Source organism: Bos indicus x Bos taurus, chromosome 3 (genome assembly GCF_003369695.1).
Source record: "Bos indicus x Bos taurus breed Angus x Brahman F1 hybrid chromosome 3, Bos_hybrid_MaternalHap_v2.0, whole genome shotgun sequence".
Classification (NCBI taxonomy): Eukaryota; Metazoa; Chordata; class Mammalia; order Artiodactyla; family Bovidae; genus Bos; species Bos indicus x Bos taurus.
The window spans coordinates 75,435,768-75,461,720 of NC_040078.1; the positions used below are offsets into that span (position 1 = coordinate 75,435,768).

At 33.7% G+C, this 25,953-nt stretch overlaps 1 protein-coding gene across 15 annotated transcripts in view; it reads right to left on the reverse strand.

The window, feature by feature from the left end:
- The window catches only part of LRRC7 (leucine rich repeat containing 7), a 622,091-nt gene that overhangs the window by 275,411 nt on the left and 320,727 nt on the right, over window positions 1-25,953 (reverse strand). For all 15 annotated transcript variants that reach the window (XR_003510334.1, XR_003510333.1, XM_027536916.1 and 12 more), the window contains 2 exons: window positions 25,560-25,649; window positions 21,141-21,197 (listed from right to left, as the gene is read on the reverse strand). Coding sequence is in view for 13 of the 15 variants with exons in the window: in XM_027536916.1 (XP_027392717.1) it covers window positions 21,141-21,197; window positions 25,560-25,649 (147 nt within the window). In the remaining 2 variants the exon portion in view is untranslated. The remainder of the gene's footprint in view (window positions 1-21,140; window positions 21,198-25,559; window positions 25,650-25,953) is intronic.

Sequence of the window (25,953 nt, forward strand, 5' to 3'; positions counted from 1 at the left end):
ATGCTATATTCTGATATTTGACAAGGCAAGTTCTTCCATCATTAATACCTTTTGTTATACATTCTTGACCATTATACATAATTCCTTTTTCTCATATAAATTTTAGATTATTTTATCCAAATAAAAGCTTTTGGAATTGTAAGAGAAGATGAGTTAAGTAAATATTAAACTTCATTGGTAGTAATTTGAGAGAAATAATATTTTTATGATATTAAACTTCCCATATAAAATAATTTTTGTTTTTATCCATTCAGATTTTCTTTTATACCTTTCAATAAGAATTTACAGTTTTCTTTATAAGCATTATGACTTTCTTGTTAAATTTATTCCTAAATATTTAACTTATTAATAAAGAAAGATTTATGCAGTTTTTCAAATATTAATACATTTTACTGAAATCTAACTAACTGGAGTAAATTCTCTAGGAAATTTTTTTGTTTATTTAAAAACAGGTCAAAATGAACATATATTTTGTCAGTTTAAAAAAACTTCCACAGTTTTGGATCTTTTACTCCTTTCTTAACTTTGCAAGTTCTTAATCAAAGAATTTTATGTAGAAAAAGATTGACACTTAAAGTTTTATAATTCAGCTTAAAAAAGCTTCACCCAAAGTGATTAATTTACACTTGTCAAAAGAAAGAGATTTAACATCAGAATTCATTAACCCTAACTGACATCAGAGCAAAATCAAAGGGAATAAAAATTCCCTTATAATAAACTCAACTTATAATATAAGCTTTACTAACCAAAATGGTAGACAGGATATTCAGATTCAGTTCAGTTCAGTTCAGTTGCTCAGTCGTGTCTGACTCTTTGTGACCCAATGGACTGCAGCACGTCAGGCCTCCACATCACTAACTCCAAGAGTTTACTCAAACTCATGTCCATTGAGTCGGTGATGACATCCAACCATCTCATGTTCTGTTGTCCCTTTTTCCTCTCACCTTCAGTCTTTCCCAGCATCAGGGTCTTTTCCAGTGAGCCAGCTCTTGGTATCAGGTGGCCAAAGTATTGGAGTTTCACCTTCAACATCAGTCCTTCTGATGAACATTCAGGACTGATTTCCTTTAGGATGGACTGGTTGGATCTCCTTGCAGTTCAAGGGACTCTCAAGAGTCTTCTCCAACACCACAGTTCAAAGTGTCAATTATAGTCCAACTCTCACATCCCTACATGACTACTGGAAAACCCATAGCCTTGACTAGACAGACCTTTGTTGGCAAAGTAATGTCTCTGCTTTTTAATATGCTGTCTAGGTTGGTCATAACTTTCCTGCCAAGGAGTAAGCGTCTTTTTACTTCATGGCTGCAGTCACCATCTGCGTGATTTTGGAGCCCCCCAAAATAAAGTCTTCCACTGCTAATATTCAGATTAGCTATCTGGTATAGTATGTTGAATTTGGGGATCATAATTGATACAAATGATAGTTTTGATAAAATATATAGTAAGTATACTATATAGGTATGTGATACTAACATAATATTTAACATAATACTACTGAATAAACAAGCTGAGTAATGCAAGACCGATAATGCCTGTTTTCATTGCCTGAAAATTAAAAAAAATTATTGTCTTCATCTTGTTGCTGGAAATTATCAAAACTCTCTAATTGAGAATCACATTTATTAATGTGAACCTTATATATATGGAGAGTACAAACTGAATCACTCTCTGCAGACGCATGCAATGTTATGGGTTGATGTGAAGCAGTGTATTTGAGTTTGAGTTGATCTGGGGAAACTCCTTCGGGGGAAGAGGTAGGAGCTTATTTTTGTTTGTGAATAATGACATTCATTTCCTGATCAGGGTTAAGAGTAGCAATTTATATTTGTAAAACCCATTTCCTTCCGCTTAACTCTTTCCAGATATTTATATAAAGTTTGTCCTTAATTGCCTCATTAGTCTCATTTTTCTATTAAACACCTTATTGTAATATGAATACAATCCAAATTTTATCCTTATTATTTCTATGTAAAGAGGCTCCTCGTTGCATGTCACACAGAATCTCAACTAAACTGTTTTCTTTTATTATAAAAATTTTAGTCTTCCTATAAAAAACAACAGTAAATCATCTCGTCCGTTCAAAACTATGTGGAGTAGGGTCATCATTCAAATAACTCTATTCTTTCTATATCACAGAATCAGGAAAAAGAATCTTCACTAAATCTTTTTCTTATCACCAGCAATTATCTATTGAACTTGCTTAACAGGAAGAATTACCAGAAAATGAGAAGAATTGGATAAATCAAGTCAAACATATAAAACTACTGCCAAAGTTTTCATAAATTCAAGTGGGTGATTTTAAGCAGAAGTTCTTATATTTTTTGTGTGTCCTCTCTAGGTTTTCTCATACTATAAGTTGTGGAGGCAAGCTTTGAATGTATTAAAAATTCATGGCAACATTAAACAAGTCAACAATAAATAATTCAATGCAATGGCTATGAGAGTAAAACAATCTAACACAATATTTATGAAAGCATCCAGAATGTTCAACCATTCCTGCTCATTCTTATGTTACTGTTTGGCTGTTTGAATAATACTGCTCACAGCCTTTACCTGAACCAGAACTTGTTACAGCAGATTATCGACCTGAGCAAGGCACAGCAAAAATAACATCTAAATGTCAGTTGGAATTTGGCATGAGTGTGAAGTCCTGATGGGGTTCTCTACAACATTCTGGTTAAAAAAAACTTTTAAAAATTGGCTGGAAATAATTCTAAAGATTTTGAATTTATCTTCATATGATCTTCATGGATATTCAGGCAATTATTGCTTTTATTTAAGACAAAAACAGTTTGAAAACATAATAGATCTTAATATATTTACTATCGGGTAAGTATGGAAATACAAGGAAAGTCGAATACTTGACTTTAAAAGTGTCATAAATGTATAAATATTAGCAAATAACCAAAATATACATATCTTCATTATTCACTGTGTGATCAAAATTAATAATTTGAAATGTTTCTAAGATTGTTTCTGTAAATAAACACATCTTTCTTCAATCACATTAATGATCCACGTGTCTTCTCAAGGCTTTGATTAATTATTTTGAATTGAGTAGTCTGCCACATTTCAGCATATGTACATGGGACACATAATATCTGACTTGGAGTGTGGTGTACAGTGGTGGACATACAATATTACCCATTGCAAATAGCTATACGTGTATTGCCTTCTGGTTATGTCTTCTGATTCCAAGATAAATATGTATTCTCTGAAAACAAATGACATTTATTTCTTCAGTTCAGTTCAGCTCAGTTCAGTCGCTCAGTTGTGTCCGACTCTTCGCGACCCCATGAATCGCAGCACACCAGGTCTCCCTGTCCATTACCAACTCCTGGAGTTTACCCAAACTCATGTCCATCGAGTCGATGATGCCATCCAGTCATCTCATCCTCTGTCGTCCCCTTCTCCTCCTGCCCCCAATCCCTCCCAGCATCAGAGTCTTTTCCAGTGAGTCAACTCTTCGCATGAGGTGGCCAAAGTACTGGAGTTTCAGGTTTAGCATCAGTCCTTCCAAAGAAATCCCAGGGCTGATCTCCTTCAGAATGGACTGGTTGGATCATAAATTTTTTTTTTAGAGAATGCATATTTATCTTGGAATCAGAAGACATAGGTGTATTACCTTCTGATTATGTCTTCTGATTCCAAGATAAATATGCATTCTCTGAAAATAAATATTTATTTCTTCAGTGACTGAATAATAATTGTTTAACTTGTGTAACGTAGGATGCTAGGCAATGAGGAGGTTACTACAATAAATAAGGTAAGTTAAGTGAAGTTGCTCTGTTGTGTCCGACTCTTTGCGAACCCATGGACTATAGCCTACCAGGATCCTTCGTCCACCAGATTTTCCAGGCAAGAGTACTGGAGAGGGTTGCATTTCCTTCTCCAGTGGATCTTCCCAACCCAGGGATCAAACCCACGTCTCCCGAATTGTAGGCAGATGCTTTACAGTCTGAGCCACCAATTGTTTGTTACAGTTTGAGCCACCAAATAAGGTAAAAGGGCTAGCTAACAGGACAGTTCTCAGGAACCAGAGGTCAGATCACTCAGGAAATACAAAATGGGCACTTTCTTTATGGCAATTCAGTACAAATATGTTATGACTCAAGGTTTAGTGGGCCAGAGGGGTGATTCTAATACCAGTATTTTGGCTTCCTGGACCCTGCTGTATAATTGCCAGTGTGAGGTACAGTGGAAAAAGCCAGAGTAGAATTGGTAAACTTGGAACCCAGGGGCCCTCTCAAAATTTTCAATTCAAAGGGTGAAAGAAAATAGAGAAAAGGGAACACTCAGCGTATGGTACTTCTAGTATGAAAAGTATTACTGTGCAGCCTACTTGGGTATAGCCCCCTTCCCTATGAATTTCTTTTTATCTTGACCAAGGACTACTGCATATTTGAATCCCTCTGAGAAGCTTCTCTTGGCTTCTTTTTTGTGTCCTCCCTCTGTAAGCTTAAGAACCATTTACCATGCATCCGCTCCATGCAAACACTATTGGGTATAATACATATATATATATATATATATATATATATATATATATATATATACACACACACACACACACACATACTCTATAGTGCCTAAATATATGATACATATGGGAACTAAGTTTAAGGAGGATAAATCAATTGCTCTAAGGCACACAGTATTAAGGGGTGAAAGACATTTCAATTCATATTTGTCTAAAGTCCAAGCCCCCTTCTCTTGGCCATGATGGTTTCCTGCTCCTGATGTAGGCAGGGAATCACAGCTTGACTTAACAAAATGTATTCAGATTTTACTTTGTGAACTCCAAAACAATCATATTGATATATTATGGAAATTTGAATTGGATTTTAAAGGAAGATTTTTGAATTTTACTATTAAACTGCTGGAATAGCACATTTAACAGCTGTTTTTTTTTTCAAAGCAATACTTATTTTTTATTACATACTTTTCAAGCAATAGCTTCTTTATGTATGAGATTAATAATGATTTCTGGATTTCCTTTGCATCAGGCCACTCCAAGTACGATGATTAAAAAATAGTTGATGATATACCAAAAACTCTATTCCTGTTTAATTTTACTTGTTTAGTAGTAACAGAGGGAAAATCAATATGGACTTTTGTTAGAAAATGCAAATAGAGAAAACAGAAAAGTACTTTTTTTAGAAGAAATTTTTAGGAAGTCAGTTATCCCTGTTATAATTACATTTAAAGTTTTAATTTAAAAATAATCTAGATTTACTTATTTAATACTTATTTTCCAGGTAGAATAAGAATAGCAAACACAATCAGCTTGTTAAATGGGATTTTGTATCATCTATCCAAAAACCTCATAAATGGAATGTCTGCCGGATTTGATAAAGGAGTAAATTTTAATCATGAACCAATATTGAATGGTAGCCCATTGTAGTTGATAGAAAAAAATATTGGGTAAGTTACTGAGTTACAATTGAAGAAAGAATTTCATGTTTCTCACTGTTACTATAAAAGGTAACAGCTATCCATTGCCCAAATCAATTGAGTTCATATTTCTCCTCTACTTTCTGCCACACTTTGCTGAGTTTCAGTTTTGCCTTAATTTTGGATTGGATTCTTTCAACATACTTCCTCCTATGATGGCTCAAATACTTTTAAATGAAAAATTAACTATCATGAATTGTATCCAAAAGGAAGAAATATAAGTTGTTAAATTTCTTAATGATAATTCAAGTAGAGCAGAATTCCATTAATATGTGGCTTATTTTAAAATTTAAGATAGGTCACAAATCACTCAATAGTGGTTCCTTCACTACAACAATGAAACGCACTGTGTATCATCAAGTGTTCTTTCTTTGCTTTGTTTTACTGTTCATATCAAGGGGATATGTAGTAGTTGCATATGGGTATCAGGAATAATTTAAAGATTTTGTAAATATTTCCAAGCAGAATGCATTTAATACATTCTATAAACTTTGGTAAAATATGTCTACAGAAAATTATAATTGCTTTATGGATATTCTGATACATAGTGTTTTAAATGGTTTGCCTCCCAAGCAACATTTGGCAATCTAGAAGAGGCCATATTGTCTCACAGTACACTGTTTCTTTGTTATCTCTCTCTTTAGAACACATTTTCATTTTACATAATGCTATGGAAATTTATTCCATATAAAAATTATTATAATAAATTTCCTTACAAGGAAACATAATCAAAGAATATTTCCAGAGATGAATTTTTAAATTAAAATATTAACACATAGATTAGTCCAAAAAAGTAAATAAAGTTATAACTAATTGTATCAGTTTAACCCAAATTTTTATATTGTTAAAATTTTTTAGTTGATTTACATGAAATATAGTTGATTTACAATGTTGTGTTAAGTTCTCCTGTAGTCCAAAGTGATTCAGTTATACATTCTTTTTTTTGGCATGGCATGTAGGATCTTAGTTCCCTGACCAGATCCCTGAACTGTGCCCCTGCAGTGGAAGTGCAGAGTCTTAACAACTGGAGTGCCAGGGAAGTCCCCCTATACATTTTTTTATTATCTTTTCCATTATGGTTTATCACAAGATATCAAATATAGTTCTCTATCCTACAGTAGTACCTTGTTATTTATCCATTCTATATGTACTAATTTGCATCTGCTAACTCCAAATCTTACCTGCTTCCTGAGAAACCTGTAAGCAAGTCAAGAAGCAACAGTTAGAACTGGACATGGAACAACAGACTCGTTCCAAATAGGGAAAGGAGTATGTCAGAGCTATATATTGTCACCCTGCTTATTTAACTTATATGCAGAGTACATCATGTGAAATGCAGGGCCAGATGAAGCACAGGCTGGAATCAAGATTGCAGGGAGAAATATCAATAATCTCACATATGCAGATGACACCACCTTTATGGCAGAAAGTGAAGAGGAACTAAAAAGCCTCTTGATGAAGGTGAAAAAGGATAGTGAAAAAGCTGGATTCAAACTAAATGTTCAAAAAATGAAGATCATAGCAACTGGTCCCATCACTTCATGGCAAATAGATGGGGAAACAGTGGAAACAGTGACAGATGTTTTTCTTGGACTCCAAAATCACTGCAGATGGTGACTGCAACCATGAAATTAAAAGATGCTTGCTTCTTGGAAGAAAACCTATGACAAGCTTTCAGTTCAGTTCAGTTCAGTTCAGTCTCTCAGTTGTGTCCGACTCTGCAACCCCATGAATCGCAGCACGCCAGGCCTCCCTGTCCGTCACCAACTCCTGGAGTTCACTCAAACTCATGTCCATCGAGTTGGTGATGCCATCCAGCCATCTCATCCTCTGTCGTCCCCTGCTCCTCCTGCCTCCAATCCCTCCCAGCATCAGAGTCTTTTCCAGTGAGTCAACTCTTCGCATGAGGTGGCCAAAGTACTGGAGTTTCAGCTTTAGCATCATTCCTTCCAAAGAACACACAGGACTGATCTCCTTTAGAATGGACTGGTTGGATCTCCTTGCAGTCCAATCCTAGATAGCATATTAAAACGCAGAGACATTTTGCTGACAAAGGTCCATATAGTCAAAGCTATGGTATTTCCAGTAGCCATGTATGGATGTGAGAGTTGAATCATAAAGGAGGCTGAGCACCAAAGAATTGATGCTTGTGAACTGTGGTGTTGGAGAAGACTCTTGAGTCCCTTGGACTGCAAAGAGATCAAATCAGTGAATCCTAAAGGAAATCAACTCTGAATATTCATTGAAAGGACTGATGCTGAAGCTGAAGCTCTAATACTTGGGCCATCTGATGTGAAGAGCCAACTCATTGGAAAAAACCCTGATGCTGAGAAAGATTGAGGGCAGGAGAAGAAGGAGGCAACAAAGGATTAGATGGTTGAAAGGCATCACTGACTCAATGGACATGAAGTGAAATGAAAGTTGTTTCGTTGTTTTGACCCTTTGCAACCCCATGGACTATACAGTCCATTGAATTCTCCTGACCAGAATACTGGAGTGGGTTATTTCCATCCCCAGGGTATCTCTCCAACCCAGGGATTGAACCCAGGTTTACCACATTTCAGGCTGATTCTTTACCAGCTGAGCCACCAGGGAAGCCCCAATGGACATGAGTTTGAGCAAACTCAGGGAGATATTGAGGTACAGGGAAACCAATCGTGCTGCAGTCCATGGAGTCACAAAGAGTTGGACATGACTGAACAATTGAACAACAATAGCAAACACTCCAAACTCTCCCTCTATCCCTTCCCTGTCCTCTCTTTAGCAACCATGTTACTAATTTTTTTTTTTTAAACCAAAATACAGCAACACCAACTTGATATCTGTAATGTACTCTCTTCAAAGCTAAGGATCAGTGGGATGACTACAATGTATGCAAGGGAAATTAAAATAAAGAAATACAATGTGCCTTATACCTGAGTTAATTTTAAATAATCAAGAGCCAGCTGCAATGGACAAAATATTTAATGAGAAAATAACACATAGTTTAACTTCCTATTCAATTCTGGTTCTTTCAATTAATCAGGTTTTCACCAGGTGCCCACCAAATACTTGGCAATCTTTAAGGAAAGGAAAAACTTCCTTCTGCACTACACTGCCTGCATTCATTCATCAAATGTTCTTTGAAGTCCTTCCTTATATCTCATTTTGTTGCCAACAAAAAGATTAATCATTAAGATATAATTCTTTCCTTTAAAAATTTACAGTCTTCTTGGGGATAGACTGATAGGCAACAGATCCAATATAATGTGATAAAGGCTATCATAGAGGAATGTACAAAACGCTGTGGTAGCAAAGTGGAAGGAATAATTACTTGTATCTGCCGAGTCAGGAAACACTTTATAGAGAAGTGGCATTTGGTCTGTACTTTAAAGATTCATAGTATATCAAAAAAGAGAGAAGGTCAAATAAAACATTTCTTCCTGACCTTTCACATCCTCAGTTACTTCCATCTCCCATTTTGGATTTTGTAGTCCCAGATCCCAGCCACTCTTCTGTCAACATCCTAAATTCCCTTGCCCCTCTCTTCCTCCATCTGGTGTGCCTGGCCAAACCCAGCCAGCTGTCTCCTAAGCCTTTGCAACTGACTTTCTGAAGTCTGCTCAACTTTGCTGAATGGATTTCTTTCACATGTATAACTTTAAATTTCAAATGGGGAGTCAACACTGCCAGAGGATTCTATGACGCTGACGTAGTGTATTCACTTTCCCATTTTCTAAGAGGACTTATTTCTCTCTCACACTTTCTCTGATCTCCTCAAATCTCCATTATCCTGTACTCTCTCTCAGGTGATGACTCTTCATGCCTCATAGAGAAAATTAAAGCAGTTAGTTGAAAATGTGAGAAGCATCCTTGTATTTCTACAGCCACTTCCTCCACTTGTGCTCTGCATCCCATTGCCTCATGTCCTCTTGTAATTATTCTCCTTCTCTCCTGCATCATTAATTCTTTTGTTTCTATTACATCATTTCTATCAACTTGTAAATACGCTTTAACATTATTCTTAACAAAATCTTTTTTTTAATTTTTAATTAATTAATTTATTTTACTTTACAATATTGTATTGGTTTTGCCATACATTGACTTGAATCCTCCATGAGTGTACATATGTTCCCCATCCTGAGCCTCCCTCCCACTTCCCTCTCCATCCCATCCCTCTGGGTCATCCCAGCTTTCCTAACACCATATCCCCATGCAGTTACTACTACCTTTTTGCTGTTCATTCTGCACCTAAACTCGAAGGAACCCTCTGTACTTGTTCTCCTCTTTTGCTAATCTCTGCTTTTTCCTCAACCACTCCGATGAGACAACAGATAATGCATTACTGAAATAGCCCTTATCAAACTTCCATGAATGCCCTATATCTTGATCAGTTTTCTCTTCCCATCATACTTGACCTCTAACTAGCGTTTGATACAATTGACGCCTCCCTTCCTCTTTTATTCTTTCTGCAATTGGTTTCCTTCTTAACTCTGGCTATTCATCCTGAGGATCTTCTGTGGGATCCTCTCTTCCATACTTAACTATAAATATTAAGTGTCCTAGACTTAACTCTGGGTTCTCATCTCTTCTCTATGTATACTCTCAATTGGTTACCTCGACCAATCGCTTATTTTTAAATATCATCTATAGAGCGATAACTCATATTTATATCTCTATATTCCTGAGCATATCATTTATTCAAATGCCTACACTTCATTATCTAATAGGCATCTCCAACTGTTCATTGCTAAGATCAAACTTATAATTCCTGCATCTGTTCTTCAGATTTTTTCCATATGAGGAAATTATGCTACCAGCCATCTTGTTAGTCAAATGTAATCTTTGGAAATTCTCTTTAATTTCTTCTTATATCCTTATCTACTCCTCTCACCATAAATTCTTTTCATCAGCAAGGTTCCACCTCCAAATGGATCGCAAATCTGACCACTTAACCATCTCCAGAGTACTATCCTAGACAGAGCTACCATAATTTCTTATCTGCATAATCACAGTCACCTCCTAATTGATGTCCTTTCAGTTCTGTCCACTAGAACCCCTTCACTGTGAAGTGGCCAGACAGATCTTTGTAAAGCTTTGATGGAGTCACACATCATCCTTGCCCAAATCTTCAAATGGCTTTCATTATAGTTAGACTACATCCTAATTTCCAAACATGGCTCACAAGACACTTCATCATTTTGCCCAACCTGCCTCTCCACTTAGTGTTCACTATGTTCTGGCTACACTAGCCTTTTTGCTCCTGACATGTCAGGCTTTGCTCCCATCACAAATGTTTATACTCCTGCTGTTCCTTGTTGTTTTTGCTGTTCCTCTAGAACTTTGTATTACATCTCATCATTTAAATCATGCAAAGGCCGTGTTTTCACAAAGGTCTTTTCTGACCAGGCTGGCCAAAAAAGAATTTTAAAAATCCAGAAAACCATTAACCAATTAAATAACTACTCCAAACTCAATGACTTTCTATAATGTCATCCTGTTTTCTTTATAGCAGTTACTTGTCTCATTCACTTATTTATTTATGTGTTTGTTGTCTGTCTCCCTCAACTACACTTGAATAGTTGTAGTTTTTGAATAAAAGAGAATCCATCTTTATAGTTCATTGTCATATTGTCATATCTTCTAACATGCAGAATAGTGTTTGACACGTGCTAGGTATATACTAAAAGTTATTTTTAAACTGACTTATTCATTATATGAACTGAGAATTTATTGCCAAACACACACTTGCATGTTATATTTAGGGGAGTAACTGGAGAGAACTTAGGGAGTCAGACTATGAATGGTCTTGAATTCTGTGTTTAGTGGTTTGGATGTTATTGTAAAATCAATGAAAAGTCAAATATTTAAAACTATATTCTCTCTTAAAGTCCGTAGTTACGAGATCTTTCTTTTATAAAACTAAAGTATGTAAGTATATTTTAAAATTATTTCTACTAAGTTGGATTTAATATTTAAAGAGATGCCTTTAAGAGTCTATTTAGTATAAGCAATGTTTTTGCGTTTAAAAATTTCATGAAATATTTAATCAAAATAAAGCTTTTGCCTCCAGAAAACTGTTTAATTTAGAAATGTTTTACTAAATCAGAAGAGCCAATAGCTTTAATGTAATTAAATCACATAATTTATTTATCTAAGTTTCAACTGAATATGTCTTAAGAGAGAATGTGTTATTCTTACTTTTTAACCACTCCATTTGGGGCATTTTCTACCCCATTGTTTTAGAACAATAGTAAATGAACATCTAAGGCTTGGTAAGAATCATAGTGCTTTAATCTGACTAATTTTATTTTTAATCTTACTTATAAAATTATACAGTATTTACTTTATAACTGGAAAAGTTACTGTGTTATGTTGTACTACAGGTTAACAGAAGTCCTTTTAATATACTGAAATAAATTTAACTACAAAAGAAAATGAATAGAAACACAATGTAGCTAAGTAAAAGTTTGGTATCATTTTGAGCATAAATGTAAAACTAAACGTAATGAAATAGGAAGTTTTGCAAGGAAGAATTCACGATTTTTAAAAGCCATAAAAGGGCAAATAAAATCTTGTGTTACTAAAAGGCAGTATAAACTATACATCCAAGGAAATTAATGTCAGGGAGTTAATATCTTCTGTGAATTTTTACTTTTAATATTGCTCAGGCACTGATCTTAAATGTCACAGAAACTGTGGAAAACTATAGCAATTTAGAAATATATCCCTTGCGTCTGTTCAGCAGAACATCAAGTTTTTTTAGGATGTATTTTGCATATTGAAAGACCTGAATTAACCCCGACCTGAGTAGAGAGAAAAGTGGAGACATGAAGAAAGCAGGAAATCTCTGGAAGTTAGATATATTTCACTTGTTTTCATGTGTCCCACTGAGCCAATTATCAGTAATAGTTTGTTGTTTACTCATCATGAGTTCTTCTTAAAACTGAAAATCAAAACATGGGTGGGAGGGAAATCTTTTTAAATGCCGGAATAAAGCATATTTCCTAGCAGTTTCTTTTTTTTCCCCCCACCCTGCACTTTCCAAAAAACCAGAGGAGGACCTTAGTGAAAATCATTTTACCAATTCCTCTTGCATGCCCACTGTTGCTGAGACTGTCATCCCAAAGTTAGTAACTGGCAAGGAAAAAGCATACTGCTCAGCAGTTGCTTCCTTGAGAGTTGGACTGTAGAGTTGGGGCTTCAAATAACATATTTAAGACGACAAAAAGTTTCCCACAAAATGAAGCTTATTAGAATTCTGAGTCAGACTATAATCAGATCAAAATTCCTGTGAAAACTCAGCCTTGAAAAAACTCTAGCAGATTTTTTAAGCTACTAGTATGAATGCAGAATTCATGGCTAATTTCACAGGACAAGTGATGGGAAAATTAAGGGATGATTTGGAGTTTTTCAGAGAGAAAAAGGGAAGATTCCAAGAAAGATGCTTGGAGATACAAAGGTGCATTGTAAACTGTTTTCATCTGAGATTCCCTGTGGGACAGTGAATATTGAAAGATGATGACACTGGAAATGTTGGCTCCCAGTTATGTAGGGTCTGGACATGTCTGTCTTCTGCAAGCTGTGGGTAGTCACCATGAGCTTTTACATTGACATATGTCATGGTGTATTTTAGTAAGAAGCTCTGACAATAATAAGGAGATGGATTCTAGTGGAAGAAACAGGATGAAGAAGGAGTTTTTGGTGGTTAAGACAAGTAATATTAAAGATCATAAGTAGGGCAATGACAGAAGAAAGAGAAGAGTGATATAAGCTGATGGACATAAGTGGATTTGTGGGTAGTAGGAGAGGAAAATAGTATTGAGATTTCTAATTTCTGTAATTAGGTGGATGGTACTGTCACTAAAGAGTATATAATAAGTTGCCTGGAATTTCTGTTTGTTTTGGTTTTGCTTGGAGTGGTGAGCAAAGAGGTATGAAGGTGATTTCAATTTTGATATGTGGTAAACATTCCATCTGAGATCCAGCTATTGGAAAACGGAATTGGAAATCAGATAGATGTTTGCAATGCACCATATCTGAAACCGCAGGAGTAAATCTGTTGGCTAAGTCCTTTGTGTCTTTGTATATTTTTCTGGGCCAAGGCTCTGAGACCAAGATCAATACTAATGTAAAGTTCAGAATATATCTTTAATAAAAACACTACATTTTTTCATAAAGGGGAGAGCAATCATCCACATTAAATTGTCTGAATTTGCAAATCTGCAAATGGTGGGTATGTTCCTTTTGGTTCTAAGATAGAAGGCAGGAGAAGAAGGGGACGACAGAGGGCAAGACAGTTGGATGGCATTACTGACTCAATGGACATGAGTTTGAGCAAAATACAGGAGATGGTGAAGGACAGGGAGGCCTGGCATGCTGCAGTCCATGGGGCCACAAAGAGTTGGACATGACTGAGCAACTGAACAAGAACAAGAAAGAGTTTTTATTTATTTTTTATCATGTCTTATTATCTGAGTCCATTTCACCCAAAGAAACTACGAATCTTAGAAAATAGTCATTAAGAATTGATTGGTAGATATTTAAACTTTTTATATACTTTACTGAGACTGAGAGACAATCATTCATACAAATTCTTGTTACAGTACTATTTGAAAAATACAAAAGACGTATTAGCATTAAACGCTATTTTAAAGATTTCAATATTATAGAAAATACAAAAAAACCTTCTGTTTCCTTTCTAATAAAGATATTTTTTTGAGATAAAAAGAAAAAATATTTAATTCATTCCAATCTTTTCTCGAACCCTCTTAAGTTGTCTAAGTACCATAGTATACTACTTTTGCTTAAACAGTTTTCTGGTTCTAAATGATCACAAGACTCATTTTCATCAACAATTACCCAAAGAATGTTTCACAGTTTAAAGAAGGCAACGACCACCCAATATTTTTTTAAAATAATGACACTGAAGTTCAGAGAAGTTAAATAATTCATAAACAAGAAGCAAGGGCCTGAATACAAATCCAAGTTTGCCTGCCAAGCAAATCCTCATTTAAGTACATTCTGGCTCTTCTCAGGTAAAATAAAACAAGGTACAGGCTAATTGTTCCATGAGAGTCTAAGTGGAGATCTTATGAAACTGAAGTCATAGCACTTTTAACCTTGCTATTATATCAGGCAGTTTTCAATCTTTTGGTAAATTTAATCATCAGGGATCAGAGTGGCTATTGATTTGAAGTACTCTGAAAACAGCAATTTGATCCCATGGTTTTATGCGGCTTTTGTGCCCTCCCGCTAGCTCCTCGCTGGACTTGACACGACATTTCCTAACCATAATACTCTCAGTCTTAATCTTATGTTGAAAATATAAGGCTAAAAAGAAACATAATTAGCTCACAAGACAGAGAGCTCACACTCTTGTGAATTGTCGGAAAGTGTGCTGTGCCCTGCCAGTGCTGTCGCTTCAGGCGTGTGCGTCTCTTTGAGACCCTATGGACTGCAGCCTGCCAGGCTCCTCTGCTCATGGGATTCTCCAGACAAGAATACTGGAGTGGGTTGCCATGCCCTCCTCCAGGGGATCTTTCCAACCTAGGGATAGAAACCATGTTTCCTGAGGCTCCTGCATGGTAGGCAGATTCTTACTGCTGAGCCCACTGGAGGGAAGCCCATTGGAAAGCGTATGTTTGATATTTTCAAAGGGAATCTAAAATAATTAGATTGTTAGGATGCATTATAATTTATAGAATGTTTTTAAAATCTTAAATGTCATAATTATCACTTATTTCAGTTGAATTTAAAATATAAGACCATGTGATAAGAAGTAAAAAAAAGTCCTAATTCTAAGTGCAATACTCAAACCTGAGGGGATTAGCATGGTTATCCTTGATTAGGCACTTGTTACATTGTCACTTTTGATAAAAATAACCCAGAATGGGATGGTACCATGGGTTTAACAAAACATCAAGCCTTATAAATTGATACTAATTGGTAAAAGTATAAGGTAATACAATTATAAAAACACATTGTATCCAATTATGTATTATTGTCACAAAACCAGTTAATAGAAACATCAAAAAGCTATTCTGTAAGCTGTACCTCAATATAAAATTTTTTTGTTACAATAGCCCCAAGGAACCTACTGATGTATTTCATTGTAGCAACTAGTACAGTAAAGCCAAATGAGATAAATTCATTAATAGGACACTGAAATAAGACTAGAATATAATTTAGTCACACCTGTTCAGTTCAGAATACATATTATTTTATGGACTTTTCTTCATTATGCTGACAATGATAACTGGTAGGAAATGAATAACAAAGGAAGAAAAGCTTTTCAAAAGAAAACATGTCAAATACATTACATTTTTGTAACTCTTGACTAAAGAGTAATCTTATTTTAAAAGAATAAACAAATTTATATGAAAATTAAAAATGTAATTTGCAAATAAATAGAAATTTGAGTGAAAATTATGGAGTGTTTATTGCCATTCAGGTTAGGAAAAAGCATATATATATTCATATATGTAAAATCTTTATCACTGAAATTCTTACTTTTATGAATAGCTACGCATTTTAGTATATAAATACATACTCTTCCCTTGCACACTATAACTGGAAGTATTTCAGATAGGAAAGTGATAATTGTCTGTGTTGATAGTGACTTTTTTAATTTTTAAAGAGCTTCCTTGAAAATAGTTTCTTAAAATGATTTTTTTATGTTGAAACAATACAAAAACTTACAAAAAAATTCAAAGTATCATACAAATAACTTTTCTGAACTACTTGATAGTAAATTCAGAACTGGTGCACCATCATTTCCCAATACTTTGGTATGTATTTCCTATAAATTAGAGCATTTTCCTAACAAACCAAAACACAATAATTGGAATCAGGAAATTAACACTGATACATTGTTACTATTTAATTCTCAGACCCCATGCAAGTTTTGCCCTTGTTTTGCCAAGTCCCAATAGTGTTGTTTTGTTTTTAATAGCAAAGGCATCAATTCAGAGTCACTGCTTTTAGTTATAATGTCTCTTTACTCATCAATCTGAAACATTCTCTCAGTCTTATCTCCACTTTCATGATCTAGTGTCTTGTTTCAATTTATAATTCAATTTATAATTTTTCTTAGAGTATTTCCAGATAAGGTACACTGTTTCTGCACCTTCTGTGAATATGTGTGCGTTTTTAGGCATTTACAATCGAGTTTCTGAATCTTTTTTTTGTTTTGTTTTTAGGTGGAGGAAATTCTTAATAAAAGCAATGGTGCTCAAGGAATAAAGTCATGTAAATAATAGATGCATCATTTATTAGTTTTCAAGCATATATATCCTAGTAGTTTCAAAGCAGCATTCATGCTTGTACCAGGCAAAGTTTTCTTTTCAATTTTTCCCTAACGAGTTTTTTCTATGGAGAGTCCAAAAACTGTCACAGATGATAGTGAAATAGAATGATTATTTTAACAACTCCAAGGAAAATTTGCTCAGCAAAATATTATCTTTTGAGTGACTATACTAGAGAAGTTACACAATTAAAATAATCCATTCAACAAATTTGATCATTTAAAATTGAGAGGGCCCCCTTTTTGGTATTCTGTCATAGTATAATAGGTATTTTGGTATGGCTTATTTTATATAAGTGCCAAATAATGTGCTTCTAGGCAAAAATAAAAATTGTGAAAACTCACAATGGGCCATGAATATATTGAAAATAGAGACAATTTGGCTTACACAATTAATACGCGTCTGGATCCCATTGCTTTTGTCAGCTTCACAGAGGAGTCTAGGGTCTAAAAGTTGTCTCTATGATGTTCAGACATCATTTCCCTAACCTGAATCCCTTCCTCCAAAACTCTTACAGATTCTTATCCACCCAATTCATTCATTTTTCCTTTTCTGGATTTGTTTACCAGGGTTTACTTATTTATTGATATTGCCCCCAAAATTCTACTGGAACATGTTTGAAATATTCCTCACTTAGTTGCTGTATTATGACCACAGACCAAGGAATCACACTTTATGCCTTGTGTACTCAAGTGGCAGGGCAAAAATAAAATGAATATTGGCTTAAATTGTGTTTCCTTTTCTTCAAACTATTTCATATTTTTGTCGTTATCACAGACACATTTATACAACATCATATTTTAGCTCAAGCTGAAACAGTCATAGTCATAATAAATTATCAATGGACAGGCCATATTTTAACTTTAAGGTTTTAGAAAAATTCTCATAAAATGGAAAATTTTTGTTTAAAGATAAAACTCACCATTATTAGGGACCATTTGTATGCTGTTAAATTACTTTCATGGAAATGGTTCCTAAATTTCATTTAAAAGAATTGTCTTATTTCTTGTTTTTATCTTGACAGATGTTTCTTAGCTAAATGTATCACTTTTAATGACAAAATAAAAAAATAAGTTATACTACTTTTGGATATTCTTTAGTTGTTATAAATATCAATGCCTTAATTTGAAGTTATTTTCTTCCCTTGTCATGTCTTGCCTGTTATATGTAACTTGAAACCACCTGAAGTAGTGTGTGTGTGTGTGTGTGTGTGTGTGTGTGTGTGTGTGTGTAGGTTTAAAATTCAAGGCTCACCTATCAGCCATTGAGAACTCACTAACCATTTATCCTTTTCTGCTTTCTTGATGCTCATCAAAGACTCATTTTAATATTTGGTATCCCATATAATTTTCTATGGGAAAAAATACAAGTGACACAAAATGTCAGGTCATATGACAGATATTTCTTTCTGTGAATCTATATATCAGCTTTCTTGTTTATTCATTAAGTGCTCCCTATGCACTGGGCATTGTTTTGGGCACTGGAGATTCAGCAGTGACAAAACAGAAAAAAACCTTTTTCTTAATGTTCTCCTGAGGAGTTCATTTCCAAGCAAACAGAGTCAATACAATTCAGAGAGCCATAAGTGAGAAAATCAAATGTAATAGTGAGATGATATAAAGGCAATGAGGGAGCAACATCATAAGATGTGATCAGGGAAAGCCTCTGAGGAGGCACCATTTGAAGAAAGATAGGAATCCTAAGGAAGATCTAACCTGCAAAGATTTGAGGTAAAAGAATTCCAAAGAAAATAGCTAGTGCAAAAGCTCCAAAATGGGAACGTACTCATTTTTGGACTACTCTTCAAAATTATAATTAAGAGGATAACTCTGCTATGAGGAAAAATTTTATCATAGAATTTAAAGTTTTTTTTCTTTATGGTTATCAAGTTTTTTCCAGATGTTCAATGTCCTCAATTATTACACATACTCAACAGTGATTGTGTCAATGATTTTTCAGCAAATGTGTACCTGAGGAATTTAATTTTCTCATTCATTGATATATCTAGAAGGGTGATTGTAAAGGAACAGTGTGGAAAATTTTATAATGCTAAATTCTAATTGATAATAGAATTTGTTCTAGAATCTGCACATATCAAGATGTCTCCATCAGTTTACTTTAAGTCATATTTTAATTCTCTACATTTTTACATTTTTTATACCTTGTTAGGCATGTGGACTTTAAGACAAAAAGAAGAAAAAGTCACTGAGGATCTGCTAAAGACCTAACATCATGTTTGTGTCCATGAAGAAGTCATGAGTTATCTGTTCTTGCAGTAATTATTTAAAAATTAACTTTCTTCCTAAAACTAACTTTCTTCCTTTATTTTTCATTGGAAGTGCAAAATAAAGGAAATAGAAAGCTCTCACGTATCTCCCCATTAGAGGTCTAGACTGGTGATCAGAAAGCACTATGGATAAGGAATATTGAAAGCACAGTTAACTTTTTTTCAAGACAGAACTTTTGGCAACTCTTAATTTTTGTAGACATCAAAATAAGATAAAGTTCTCCATATATTATGCATGTCCTTGGTTCTTTTTATTTTTGTCTATAAAGTAAAAATTAAGCACACTAGATTGAAAATAACTGAAGATTTTTAAAATGTAAAAACTGTAACAGCTATACTAATGGTACAAATGTTAACAGTCCACCAAGAAGACATCGTTTCATTTCTACATATCTTTACACTTTTTCAATGACAAAGTTAAATGCCTATTATTCTACTTGCTTGAATTTTGTTTGATAACTGATACTCAGTCTCACAATCTACAGAATACCCATGTACCAATTATGAGCATTGTTATTCACTACTCTGAAATGTCCACTCACCTATCTCATATAAAGACTGTATTAACAATCTATGGTCAAGCTTTAATTTATATTTAAAATATATATTTAAAAACGCATATTTGAAAACCTGTGTCAGATTTATTTATTATTTTATGTCAAAATTTTTATTTAAGAGCAGAAGGGAAAGGAGTCTTTTCTACACCATCAATATTTTCTCCTTAACTCAAATGTTTATATTTAGAGGAAGGAGACAACTGCTGTTTCACCATAGTTTAGCTTGTACTTAGCTTGTTTCCACTCTACTTTAAATGTAGACATTGAAAACATGGGGGATAGAAATGAATTTTCAGTAGATTAATGCTGAATAAGTAACACTCAATCATATTCACATTTCTGTTTGTGCCCCCAACATGGAAGAGGTGCCTTCCATTAAACCTATGTATAATGCTTTGGCTTAGCGAAAAACCACTCAAAAAGGCAGGGTGTCTAGATACAGAGACATCTCCTACTTTTCATGTTCTCCCCTTGTCTACCACTTATGAAGGAATGAATTGATGTTTAATCTCTATATATATATTTAAATGAAATTCATATAATTATTGGAAGTTTTATATTGTACTGATAGAATTTTCATACATATTTATGTATCAAAATGTATTTAAGAGTATTTTATTGCTATATTGTGTGAAAAAAAGTCAATGTAATTCAGTGTAGTTTGCATAGAGAAAGAATATAAAAAGAGGAAAATAAAATTAAGTTTTGGTTCAGCAGATGAAATGTCACTAAATCCTGCTGATATGCTTGAAGAATTAATCACTGTACTCAATGTTTTTCTGCAATACTGCAGGAGGGTTAAAACAGCAAGATAGTACTTTCAATATTTTAACTGTAACACATACAAATAATAATAATTTATCTGAGTAAAAATAATCCCCACTTTAAATAAATTTTGACTTTCAAAAATATTTTTTCTATATAGCACACATTCTATTATTAGATATAAATAAGGCAAAACAGTTGGAACAAACAATTCTATTAAACTAAACATTGTATAAAATTTTGGTGATAGTTTTATACAAAACTATTCTGTGTTCTTATGTAAGCCATATTTTACATAGGTTATTATATACAGGTACAGTTTGAAGAATGTATAAATACATATTTTCTGCCAAGTCATTACAGGATCTCTAGAAACACTTTAATCATTTTTATGAAATATCTGTATATTTTTTATTTGAAAACTATCACAATCCATAAATTAGCTTTAAAAGTTGAGCACTTGAAACTGGTGATTGTTTGAGGGTCATAGAAATGTCAGTTTCATAGGTTTCAGGGCAGTAACTTCCTGGCATGTATGTTCAGCTATGACAAGAATCTTAAATGGATTCTTCCCATTTTTACTTGTAATTATACAATTTTATAAGGCAGGATACATTCTTACTTAATATAAATCTCTTGTAGTATACTGTACTTTTCAGCCCCTAGAAAAATATTGTAGAAAAATTAACTCAATCATAATGACAAAACATAGCTAAAATAAAAACAGTCCTTTTGCTTCCTACTAGTGAAAAATCACCATTAAAAATTTCAAAATACTCAGTCACTTACTTTGGTAGAGTTTTCAAGTGATTTTCTCTTAACTCCAATATCCGCAATTTGGCAAGTCTGTAGAAATGAATTTAAAAATTTGTTTCTTGATATTTCTCTATAAAACAATATTTTTATGATAAACCAAATTGTTACTGTGTTAACCAAATAACTATGTCCAAACATTAAAAACCGTGGTTATAGATCTTTAAGAATTATGCAAATTGATTATGAGTAAGGTTGCATCAATATTGGAGAATGATAAATACCACTTTCCTAAACTTTCCTAAAATCTTTCAAAGATATAACCTTAGTTATCTAAATTTTCTGTTTTATAAAAATACATTCAATGTTGTTTAATCATATGCATTCAAATTATTGAATATTTACTAAATACTAAGTACTGAGTTCACTGAAACATGGTAACAATTTCCCTCAAGAGATGACAAATGAATTTTTAAAGCAAATGATAAAGCATAATGGTTAAAAGCTTGAACTTTGTGGTCAGATATATCTGGGTGAAATCCAGACTCTCTATATTCTATCCCTATGACACTGGGCAAATTAATCAACCCATCCTAACTCCAGTTTCTTCATCTGTAATGAGTATGTACTAATAGTACAAAATGTATATGGTTTTGAATGTTAAATGATGTCATCATACATGTAAAACATAATACGTGGCACACCATAAGTTTCAGTGAGTGTTACTCCTGTGGAGCCCTATACCAAGGTCATAGTTGTAAAGTCTTGTTACCAAGGCCACAGATTTGGAACTCTGCACCAAAGTCATCTGCAGAACTGACTGAGCTCTAGTTCCAGACACTGACTGTTGCTATGAGCCCCACTGATCTAAACTGGCTAACTCCTTGACCCCATATTAGGTAAAAATATCCACCTTCGAACTCACCCTATAGCACCCTAACCAATCACCTAATGCAAGTTTTCCAGCAAGAATTTTCTTTGTCTTGAGACTATAAAAATTGGCTACTAAACCATGAAAGGAGTTGGCTCTCCCGGGAGCCAGCTCTCTGTTCTAACAGCATCTCCTGCTGTAATAAACTCTATTCTACTGTCATTCTGCCTTGTATCTGGAAATTCTTTTCAACCTGTGCAAAGACCATGACAATTACTATTACCTTTAATTAAAAACTGGGAAAAGTGTCATATATATAGCATAATATACCATATTTAATTGACTCTGAGCCTGAGATGTGAACATTTCAAATAGATGCACATTTAAAATCCTGTTGTATCATCTGTCTTATGATGGTACTAGAGTTGGGAAAATCAAGTGAAGTGGATGAGAGGTGCTTACATTTTCTGATGCTTGCAAAATACTTGGGTGATTAGGAATGCATTTCACACTTAACTACTTGTTAATGTTTGCAATCTGGGACAGTGTTGTTACTAATGTCTATGTTGTGCTGTGCTTAGTTGCTCAGTCGTGTCCGACTCTTTGCGACCCCGTGGTCTCTAGCCCACCAGGCTCCTCTGTCCATGGGTATTCTTCAGGAAAAAATACTGGAGAGGGTTGCTATGCCCTCCTCCAGGGGATCTTTTCAACCTAGGAATCTAACCAGGGTGTCCTGCATTGCAGGTGGATTCTTAACCAGCTGAACCACGAGGGAAGCCTACTAATGTCTATAAGCGAGCTTTACAATTTACTCAGTTGTGGTTATTTTAGGACAAATATTAAATGACTTATCCAAATTCTCAGTGTTGTGGGAATATTTCACTATTTGAACTATTTCACCTACAATGTCCCATATTTACTGTGCTTTTAGGTATTCAACTAGTTCTCTTCCCCTTTCCTTTTTGTTTTGAGTTCTATCAAGTTTCCAATTTAACTTTAATCTTATAAACTCTTAATCTGTATTTGAAACAAATTGTCTCAGTTCTTCAGAGCATGGGATATCACTAGTAAAAGACTTTTCTTAAACATGTATATATCTCAAATCTTAGTATCTGTACTAGAGTAATAACATTTTATGACTTAGTTTGGCCTTTAGGGGTACTAAATCTTAGGTTTTATAAAGTATATTAAACATTCTTTGTCAAATTATCCAGCTGAAGGTTCAAAAGCTTTTTAGATTACAATAATAAAATAGAGCATTTGGGGGCAGATAATTTACATAAATTGAAATCAAATTCGAAGTGGTTTGGGTATTACGTTATATATTTGCCCAGATTTCTTCTCTTATATTAGGACTAGTCAAGAGAACTAACAAAATGCTAAAGCAAACAATGTATTTTAGGGAGATAACTAAACATTTTATGACTTAATAAACCAAAAGTATACTTGTGGTTTGGGCCAGTACCAGAAGGAAAATCTACTTTGTATGAACAAATGACGAATTATTAATTCATTTAGAAACTAGGCATATGCTATTGTGAATATCTGTGAATTTCAGAACTGTCTGAGTGTATGGTATTCGTAGGTATTATGAAATCATGATCCACAAAAGTAAGAGAATTTGGAAAAAACTTTTGAGGTGATTTCTGTGTGCAAATAGAGGCTGCTACCTGTTAAAGGATGTCATTATTTCACTGAGTTCTTCTTAATGTCATGTATTAACTTCTGCCCAGAGGTGGAGGTTAAGGTACAGTCAGTTATTTGAACAATTTGAGATGATCACTTAGAAAAAGGCAGTTAACAAAAAACTTAAAATATCTTAACTTTTAAGATATATCTTTTATATTTAAAATAGCCTTGATATGGAAACAAAGTTTCCATTGACACATGAATGGATACAGAAAACTTGTGTGTGTGTGTGATGGAATATTACCAGTCATAAAAAGAAGAATATACTGCCATTTGTAATGACATGAACGGACCTTAAGGGCATTATGCTAAGTGAAATAAGTTGGACAGGGAAAGACAAATACTCTATGATCTCACATATGAAATCTAAGAAGAAAAAAATAACTATAGAAAAGAGGTCAGATTTGTGGTTATCAGAGGTGGAGGTAGGGGAAGGGGAAATGGTTGATTGTGGTCAAAAGACACAACTTTATGCTTATAAAATAAATAAGTACTGGAGATGTAATGCATAGCATGATTACTATAGCTAATACTGCTATATAGTGTCCAATATATCTCAAAGTAACTAAGAGTAAATTCTAAAAATTTTCATCACAAGGAAATGTTTTTTTCATAATTATATAAAGTAATGGAGGTTAAATTTAATGTGCTCATCATTTTGTGATAAATTTGTCATTATTATGTTGTATACTTTAAGTTCATACAGTGCTATATATCAATTATATCTCAATAAAGATGAAAAACGTTCACTCTAGAACACCTAGAAAATATCGAGAATTTAAGATGAAAATAAAAACCTTCCATAATTTCCCTTCCAAGGAAATTCTTTTATTTCTTGCATATTCATATTCATATGGGAAACACAGTATATAGTTATGATAAGCTTTAAACATAACATCATCGGAATTAAAAGATATGTCTCTAGTCAAGATTATAAATCGCTACATTGTCATATGGATGTACCATAATATATTCAAGCAATCTCCTAGATGGATGTGTGCTTCCATATTTTTCATATTGTAAATAACGATAAACATTTTTGTCTATAAATCCTAGTGTGATATATGATGATACATTTCTAGAAATGTATTACAAAGGCAGTGGTTATATATATTTTCAAATCTTTTAAAGCACACTGCCCTTCACAGAGTACATGACATTCTGCAATTTCATCAGCAGTGTGAAGTTATCTTTTTCCTCACACTCTAAACAGTTTTATAGTTTCTGTGATATGCTTACAGCACAAAGGCCCTTTATTCACATATTAATTTGTATTGTTTTATTATTTATAATGATAAACATTTTTTGTGTTTTCAACTTGTACACTTATTATGAACTGTGTTATGAATTTATATTTATATATAAATTTATATATAACACATAATAACTGTGTTATTATGAAATTGTACATGTTATTTACCCAGTTTTTCTAATGAGATCTTAACTTTATACTCCTTTGAAAGAATTCTTTATAAGTTAAGGATCTAATTTGCCTTCCATATATGGTAGAAATATTTTCCTATTTATTACCTTAATATTTAAAATATTTTCTAATATTATTTTATTTTAAAGGCATGTATGTATTCAAATATATCCATTTTTTAATGCTATAAAAATATTATCTAACCCGTGTCAAAAATTTACATGTTTCTGATATTTTTTTTAATATTTAACTCTTTAACTCATCTGAAATCTGATTATTAATGACATGTAAAGACCTAATTTTACTTTATTTTTTTCAAAATATTTCATTAATTGGCATGGTCTCATTTATTGGATAAAAGTGAGGGTATCTTTAATTACAGGGGTCACTTTCGAAGCCTCACCTACTGATGGTGGTTAAGTACTTACCTAAAGTGAGCTAAAATTGTATCATTTAAAGTTCTTATTCTTACCTTCCAAAATTGGCTGGAAGAAATTCAAGAAAGGCATCATTCAGGTAGAGCTGGGTCAGATTTAGAAGCTGCGTGAAGCCATCAGGGAGTCTAGAAAGGAGTTAAAGGTTTAGTCATTGCGTAGATGTTGCCATAGAAACAGAACAAAAATATATACCTCTAAGGAGAAAAAATAGAAGTGTAATACATTTTTCAACTCTCCTTTGGTATCACAGTAATGGAAGAATTTATTGAGCATGTTGTTACAGCTTGAAAATTTTGCCTGTTATTAAAATAAATGGCATTCACCCCTCCACACTGCTCTCCTATGCTGAGATTTATGTCACCGCCAAAGTCAGCAGCATCATTTCTTACTGTTACCCTGGCCTTATACACACCAGTGAGATATTTTTAT